Source organism: Plasmodium brasilianum, chromosome 13 (genome assembly GCF_023973825.1).
Source record: "Plasmodium brasilianum strain Bolivian I chromosome 13, whole genome shotgun sequence".
NCBI classification, from domain to species: Eukaryota; Apicomplexa; class Aconoidasida; order Haemosporida; family Plasmodiidae; genus Plasmodium; species Plasmodium brasilianum.
In genome coordinates this window covers 287,660-297,458 of record NC_090126.1, presented here as the reverse complement: position 1 = coordinate 297,458, position 9,799 = coordinate 287,660, and the positions used below count along the sequence as shown (strand labels likewise).

Below are 9,799 nucleotides of genomic sequence, written 5' to 3'. Positions count from 1 at the left end.
TATTATTTTGTGCGTCTTATAATTGTCATAATGTAATTTTGAGATTTTTTAGTTTTTTCATTTTAATATTATTATATATATCTATAAAAAAGGAATATATACTTTAATTAATTAAAATAAAAATATAGTTAATAGAATGACAAAATTATTTTAAAAAGGCAAAGAAAAAGTTGATGTGAACTACATTTCAAATACAACAAAAATATATTTGTAAATTCAGTGAAGTGTGAATTGGTTAAAACCATATGATATCTATAAAGAAATATATTTATAAAATAAAAATATTATCTTCCTTGAATACCACAATAATTATGAGAAAAAAAAAAGTATTATCAGATTTTCGTAATTATGTTTCTTTAGATATTTATTTTATATCCCATTTAAGTAGTAGTATAAAGGTTAAATAAAAACTAATTTAAAAAAGATATTTATGGGATAGAAGTATTTTCAGTATAATTTTGTTGATATATTTTTTCAAATTAACTTAAACAATTATGCATGCTCACATTATAAGTTCAACATAAAAATACTGTTATAATTAGTTCATCTTAATGACATTCAAACACATTTTTAAAATAATTTTTATAATTATAATTATTGCTAAATGTGAATATGTTGAATAAATATTTTCTTCATAAGTTATTAAAAAAGGTAAATAAAATGTAATAACACAATATTTTTTTTTTTTTCAGAATATATCATTAGAAAAAATTTGATAACTATGAATATATAAGGAATAAAACCTTAATATAATATTCATATAGGTTTATATTTTCTTTTTTTTTTCTGTTTTAGTTTTATTTTCCTTAATCAGATCATTATTAGTGAATATGTTAATATATATAATAATTTCTTATATATTTCTGAGCCAGGAAAAAGATTGTATTAGTAATTATTTATTAGAAAACAAGAATAGAGACATTATACATTTCTTTTAAGCAAAACGAATTCAACTGTCCTTTATAATTAATATTTATATAAATGGATGTATGTAAATTAAAATACACAAATTACAATTATAATGATTTATAGAATTAATACTTTTATATTTTGTGATTCTGAAGAATTATCTAACGGTACTGTAATAGTAACCGTATAATATTAATATAATATCTCGGTTATTTTATAGTTAAAATTAATTTCATTATAAATGGATTGCGTGTTTATGTTCCAATATGTAGTTTCACTATTGAAAAGTGTACATTTTTATTATTTCATTAGTAGCCTTACGAGCAACTTCTATTCATATAGATAATTTTGATGATTATTTAAAGTATTTAACTGTTTTTAAATATTTTATGCTTATTAATTTTTTTAAATATATATCTTACTAATTTTCATAATTTACTATGAATCTTTTAACTAATTAGGAGTGATAGCTCGATGCTTAATTTAGTATTTTTGTAGTTTTAGCTATCACATCCTACTGAACAACATTTTGAGATAATAAAATACATTATTTTAAAATGTGTGACATAATATGAACAGATTAGTCTACTATGTTTTATTAATATATTCCAACTATGCCATCTTTCAAATAATATAAAAATATATAAGTTATATTATAGTAATTTTAATTTGAAAGTTCTCATATATTTATTACTTCTGTAAAAGTTTATGTGCATGATAATCACTTACAACATATAATTATAGTTCCTTTTATATAAGAGCAGTTATTATATATAAAGCGGATATATTATTAAATATAGAATTAAAAAAGATTAAAAATATCCTTAATTTGTTATTAATTTCTATGAGCTATCTTATGTTTGACAGAGTAAATTAAAAAAAATATATTTCCATGAAAAAAAAAATTATGCGTAAGATAATGTCAAATGTAATGAAGTTTTGATTATATTAATTTTAGCTTTTGAATATCATTTTCAGTTTTATTTTAAAAAAACGATAATTTTATATTTAAGCATACTACAAAATTTAATGTGTGTTCAAACACTTTTTTCATATCATTACATACAGTGGTATAAAACAAAATGAAAAATTACATACTAGGAAAGAGTAAACAAATATAATTGTAATTTTTGATTTGAACATAATAGAAATTTCAGAAGCAATATAATCAAAAAAGTAAACTCAAAATTATGTATTTTTTGTTAAATATGAGAATACATTGTAAAAGATTAAATGTTAGTGGCAAATCATTATTTATTTGTGAGTAACTAATACGTATTATTTAAATATTATAGCATATTAAAATTTATACATTTTAAAAGTAGTGAAGAGGATAAATAAAAAAAAAAAAATTTCAAGATAGTCTTCAAAAGAATTTTAATCATCTTCTCATACATTAAGAAAAATTATTTATTAAACTAAGATGATTATACAATAAAATCATAATTAAAATAAATGAAAACAGTATAAATGTTATATATATCAAAAAGTACTATCACTATTTTTTATTTTTTACCTTTTTCTTTCCTCTTTAAAATATGTATGTAGTAACGTATCTATAAACCTGTATAACTTCTTAATTCATAAGGATGTTTATCTGAATGAAGATTTAAATTTCTTAAAAAAATACAGTACAATATGCCATAATGTGTAACATTCTATTTTTTATATTCTAATTTAAAATTTTAAAAAACTAAATTATTTTATTAATATTTAATTATAATTGTTAAGAAACATTATTATTTTCACCACTGAAATAGGATTTTACCTTTAAGATGAGTTCAGCCGTTCGCACTGATTGTTCACATGTGTGTAAAAAACACCTAAGATTCTAAAAAACTCTCAAGATTTATAAAAAAGGCAATATATACACATATAATATATATAATTATGAATGTTTTGTCCTTGATTAAAATATTTTGCTCCATAATTATTTTTTTAAATTTTACTAAAAATCATAGTGAATATATTTGCATATATAATCAAATACTTCATTTAAAAATATATTTTATTTATTTTAATCATTACTTAAGCAATTTAGCTGTTATAATTTTGAAATAAAAAAAAAAAATTAATTGTAATTAATATTTAATTATTAAAAAAAACAATTTTTTTTCCTTGGTAAAATTTAAGATGTTATCAGTTCATATTATGTATCCTTTTTCATTTTTTCAGGTAATACATAAAAAATTGTGAGTTCACCTGTTTCATCCCAATGAGTTATATTTAATTTTTAATTTCAAGCTACATATGATTATATATATTAAATTTTTTATTTATGGTAATTTTTTTTTCTTAAAATTAAATTATCTGATATATTACCTTAATATAGTTTTTAGTACATTACATTATTTATTTTTTTTTTTTAAACTTAAATATTATGTACTATTTTTTATTTTCTTCTTAATTTATTTTCTTCACAAAATATCAACTGCTCTTTAAAATATATAACGTTCATTTTTATCCTCTGCTGCCTATATATATAATATTTTCAAACAATGTAAGAATATTTTTAGAAAACAAAAGAGTAATAAACAAATGTATATTTTTTTACATTAATATTTATATTTAGATTGAAAGTGTAGATTATTCAAATAAGCATCAACCTTTCGGACATAGAATTGGTAAAAGAATAAGAAAAATAAATGTATTTTTTTTTTAGTTATATAAATTCTGGGTTCAAAAGACCTATTAACAGCAAAATGTATTTAAGACATATAACGTTTAAAATTTTAAAGCTACTTATATTTAAATAATAAAATTAAAATTTATTTTTACAACTGTCCAAATCAAGTGATTTTATGGACTAATTAACGACTGAGGATAAGAGATTCTACATGCAGGTTAGATGATATATATTATATGTATATGTATATAAATGTATATTTATGTTTTTTGCTATTTTCCCATTTTCATTAATGAATTAATTCTGTCACCTAAATCCAGAAGACAACATTTTTATTCACCATGATGTATTAATCTAAATGATAAAACTTCAGCCCATAAATAAAATATTGTATCCGTAGTGTACAACCATGAAAGCCTTTTGTTATATATAAATTCAACAAATTTTAATGTGGTGCAGTTTCCTCCTAAAATTAAATTATGTAAATCACTATAATCTCTCTGATCCCTTTTCAATATATCACTTAAGACACAAGAAGAAAGATTATCCCATTCTTTCGCTACAATTTCTTTTTGTATATTATACAAGGTTTCAATAGTTACACATAGTTTCCACAAGAGATCTCTAATCTCTATGTATTTTTCTTTTTCAAGCTTATGAAAATGTTTATATACAACACAAGCATTTCTATAATCTACAATACCATATAAAATTGCATCATTCATATTAAATACACCATCTTTCATTTTTTTCCACAAATCAGAAGCATTACAATCATAAGTTATTCCTCCATCGTTAGAAGCCATCATTCTATCATATATCTGTTGTCCTATACTTTCATGATGTGTGTTTTCATTACAGTATACTTTACCTTGTAATTCATCTTTACTTTTATCCTCGGACAGCAGTTGCTGATATATTTTTTCTAAGGCATCATAATCAGTACCCTTCTCTTCCTCTGTATCAGGTGCTCCATTTTCTGACGAAACATTATATTTTATTGCATTATCAATTGATGCAGAATTATCCTCCTTTTTCGTTAACCTGTTTTCCATATTGTTCCTATTTCCCACAATTCTTTATGGTAACTTCTGAAAAAAGTATATTCTATAATTTTCCAAATGAGGAATACTTCCTTTATTTTTAATTTTCCAATTTTAACACCTTCTGAAGAGTTGTATCTATGCAGTTATATTTCAATATCTTCATATATGAGTATAACCTAAGAGAACAAATATAAATATAAAAATAAGATTATTAATGATTGTTTCGACAAAATATTTTTATTAACAAAATAGTGAAGCTTATTACATTTAAAATTTTTTATCATACTTCCAAAAAAAAAAAAAATTGAAGTGGTAATATCCACGAATGTTAAAAATTTTTTGTTAATCTTACTTAAATTTGTTTTTTCGTATTTCCAGTAAATAAGTAACAATGCAATTTATTATATGCTTCCTCTCATTAAAATACTTAAGTTATCTGCTAGTTACGAAAAAAAAGAAATTTCATAAAATAATGTATGAAACTCATTGTATTTCATACTCGTGAGGTCATTATATTTTAATAAATGCATATTAATTAATTTACCTTATAAAAACATGGAAAGAACAATAATTATATGTTACATTAGCATTTTCGTATGAAAACAAAAATACAAAATTTATTAATTGTGGAAATACAAATAATTTTTTTTTAAATTCAAAATATGAAAAATATTGATTCATATATATTTTAATTTAATAAGTTTTAATAGTATGCTCAAGTATAATTGGATTATTTGTACAAAAAATGATAGAATTTTAAAAATCATATTTTTCTCTTTTTTCGGTGAAATTATAAAAAAAAAAAAAGGAATATTATTTTTGATGAACATGAATAATAATCAGTTTTAAACAAAACACTTTTTGAAAAATAATTATATTATTTTTTTTATTTATATATGAAGTAACAGTATAACTGGAAATTTATTTTTAAGAGAATTTTGTTGCATGAGAAATATTTTTTTAAAAAGTTATTTTAAAGTAACTAAGAAAAAGCATTCAATAAAATGAAAGTTCAGTATATTGTTTTTTAAATACACAATAATTAAGATGCTAAAATATAAGTATTTTTACACACATATATCAAATGTAGGTACTAACTGTATTACCGATAAAAACTTACTGCAAAAATATTAATAGAACAATTCGGGGTTAGTGTATTCGGAGTATTTTTTATTTTTTCCATTATTTTATTTTTTATTATTACAAAATATAAAAATAAATTAGTATTATTTCCTGTTTTTAAGAATTGAAAATAAAAGTTTTAATAAACTATTTTGATGTACAATTCTTTTCTGAAATAACAGATATATTTTAAAAAGCAATTTAGGCAAAAGAGCATATGGGATATTGAAAATGTAATTGTTATAAATAAAATTCCGAAAGCTTCATGAATAAGTAAAATAAGTAAATGAATAATATTGTGAATATAATATTAAAAACAAATTATATTATAAATAAGATAATTATATAATTTAATTCTTGTAAAATATGATTTTAAATGAAATTTTATATTATGGCATAATTTCACTTATTTTAATTTTGTTTTATTGTGTATGCCCATTAATGATATAGAGGGATTATTTCATATACGCAAATATAATTCCATTTTCTAGTGAGCACATCCATTTTTGGCATACGCAGATGAGCACTGTCATCTAATTTTTAATTTATTTAAATTTATTATTTTTACGTGATATATAAAAAAAAATATGCTTGTACATTTTTTTAATAAATGAAATGCTATATTGGTATAATGGTTTTCATGTTTATATGTTTACACAAAATTTATTTTTTAAATAACATTATATTATTTAATATATCGTAATATAAATATTAAATATATGTTACTACTGCAATAATTATGAACGTGCAACATTGTAATTATAGTTGAGCATCTAGGGATAGTTTCACATATTATTATTACATATATATACATACATTTCAATAATGAATAAGTGTCTTCAACACACCAGAGGCATATAACATACATATATTTTTTTTCAAAATTAATTTTTACCGTTCACACGTTAAATATATGAATTAAAGTTTGTAGCACAATTTTACATAAAATGTTAACTGAATAAGGAAAAGTTGCAGACTTTTTTATTTTTTTTAACTATATAAATAAAATTTTAGTAAAAATGTTCAAACTTCAAAAATGTGTTGAAGATATTTTATTTTAAAAACTAAAAAAAAATCCTTCTTAAAAAACTACTGTACCTATACTAATACAACTAATATTATGTTTAATTTTTAAAGTTAGAGTACGTAATTTTAAAGATTCATTAACGATGAAAGAGCGAAAGGAAAATGCTATGTTTGAGTCAATGTGTGTAACTTTTTTTATTTTTCTTAGTGACATTTTTTAAATTTACATCAAAATAAAAATTTACATTATTTATTCCACCTACTTCATTACAATTTTTATATGTATGTTTTATTAAATTCTCAACCTGTAAATATAATTAGAAAATGAAACAGTAATTTTGTAAAAACCTTCCATGAATATGTTTTTCTATATATAAATTCAACTCCGATGTTAAGCATATTCCTAATAATATGAATTGCGTAGATTTTTAACGTTATTTAGATCCTTTTTCGATATTTAATTAAAAAAAAAAAATAATGCGCCTTATGTTCATTTTAAATATCTTTGGTATATATCATTTCTATATCTGTACACATTTTACATAAAGCAGCACTTTAAAATGTACTTTTTTTCCAAAGATATAAACAGAGTTACGTGAAATACACAAATTCCGTAAATATATTGCATACTATAAAAATTAAAGCTTTTATTTTAATTCATATTCTGAAATTATTTAAAAATCAGTATAACTACTATAGTAAGGAGTTATATTATCTTTATATTATATTATTTTACCATATTTTTGTAGTTGTAATTTTCAGAACCTAGGATAGCTCACATTTGTTATATACTAATATTCTAACATACTATTTTGTATTGTTCTTTTTTTAAGTTGTCAGTGGTAGTATTCTTTTTGTCCCTTTTATCTGCTTTTTTTTTCTGATAAAATAAGTATAATTCTTTGTTTTTTTTATGCAGAATGTTATTATTTTTCTTTTCTATACTAGGATTTATAGATTTCTTATTACCCATAACCTTTTATTTATCATTTAGTATCCCTCAATAGCCTACTGCAAAATTGTAATTCAGAAATTATACTATTATACGCATATATAAAGGTATTTAATAAGAACAGTTAGTAAAACATTTACGAAAGAGTGCTTCTAGTTAAATATAATTACAGTTATATAAATAAAAAATATATATATATTTAATGTAGTCTGTTATTATATATATATCATATAATTAAGAAAAACTATGAACACACATTTTTCATAGATCTCCTTAAGAAATGAATTCTATAAATTTCCATTTTATTTATTATAGAAAAATGGAAATTCTGAGAGCATATTCCAGATTCCATAAACACCAAAAGGTAAAATTTTAATAAATTTGTTCTATTACATCGACGCAACATTCAGTTTATTACTACTTATATATATATGCATCATCAATACGCAATATTTATAATGTTTAGTATAATTCATTATTTTATAAAAAATATACGCTTCCTTCATTTTTATAATTTATCAAATATTTTTTGAATAACATTTTCTCATTATAGTATATATTATTTTTAAAGCTAAATATTATTATAATATAGTATATTACTGTCTATTAATATTTTATTATAAAAATTATGTGAAAAGAGCCCTTATACATACAAATAAGTTAAAAGCATTAATAAATTCTTTGAACTCATTTCGTTTTTCTTATTTTATATATGTTGTTAATTGTACTTATTGACTTATATATCTTATGATATTTTTACCCATTATGATTACATAAAATTTTGATTTCACCACTTTAAAATAGTGGTAAAAAATTTATAATTTCAAATAATGTAAATTAAAAGTAAGATATTGCGCATTAATATAACAAATAAAAAATGCATTTAGTAGTGGTCTTTTACGATAAAGCATAACAAAAGTTTATGAACCTTTCTTCATTTACATAAAAAAGATAATCATTTAAAGAATATTATTTATATTATTTCTATATTAAAATGTATAAATTTGATAGTCATATACAAAAATTATTATGTATTGAAATAACTTATAATAACAATTAAAAGCGATATATACCTTTTAAAAAATATAAATTATGAATGATTTTTTTTATTTTGTGTGTAATGAAAACGTTTCATTTTAAGGTGTGCTTTCACGTATTAATTTGTGTTATATTACCTTTTCGTAAAAATTTTGATAAATTCAGAATCGAATCTATAATTATAGTAGTTATTACTGTTATAAATACTATAAATATAAAAACTATCACAGAAGAAAATGACTTTAGTATGTTAATTCATTTTATATGATAATAATTGAGAATACATTTCGTACACAATTTTTTTTGTCCCTATTTGTATAAGAATAACAAAAAATTATTAAATGATATGGAATAAAATTCATTATTATGTATGTAAATTGCAATGGCAGCTTATATTCAAGATGTAATTCCAAAAAAAAAAAAAGAAAAAAAAGAAAAACTTCTATATAAAGGACATTATTAAAATATATAAAAAAAAATTGTATAATTAAAACATTTTAAATTTAAATAGGTATTATAAAAATTATAATTTTGTTCACAATTAAAATGTGTACAGTTGTGTGAATAAGGGCCTTCGTAGTAAGTATAATGTTCGTTCATATAAATTTAACATAATTCATTAACATAATTAGCGTAACCACAATACTTTTTGCAACCATTCTTATGAGAAATATTACAATTATGCATACCGTCTATTACTATTTTTAAAATAATACAGTTTTTGTTCGTTTTTCCGTATATCCAAATTACCATAAAAATATATAAAACTTTTTTGCATTATCTGATAATTTCCAGTTAGCATGAAACACTACTTCATTAAGCTCAATAATGGTAAGGGTGTCATTAAATTTATTTAAATATGCTTATAGTACATTCCTAATTTTATTATATATCGAGTAATTCAAAAGGACAACGCTTATAATGAGTTGTTTTATGTATTAGCTTGTTAGATAAATTTTTAGAATTAATTGCTAGTTTGTCAAGAAGTACTTTATCACCTTGGTAGTTAGCTTTATAAGGAATAATTTGTTTATAGTGTTCAACACTCATATTGGTGCGGATCCCCCATTAATTCAATGT

General features: G+C 20.6%; 1 protein-coding gene across 1 annotated transcript; it reads right to left on the bottom strand.

Annotated features, from left to right (window-relative positions):
• Window positions 1-3,867: 3,867 nt before the first annotated feature.
• On the bottom strand, window positions 3,868-4,590 carry MKS88_004755 (uncharacterized protein; the record flags this gene model as incomplete). The annotated part of the gene is made up of 1 exon (XM_067217958.1): window positions 3,868-4,590. The coding sequence occupies one exon, from the start codon at window positions 4,588-4,590 to the stop codon at window positions 3,868-3,870; it is 723 nt and encodes a 240-aa protein (XP_067071138.1).
• Between the last annotated feature and the right edge of the window lie 5,209 nt (window positions 4,591-9,799).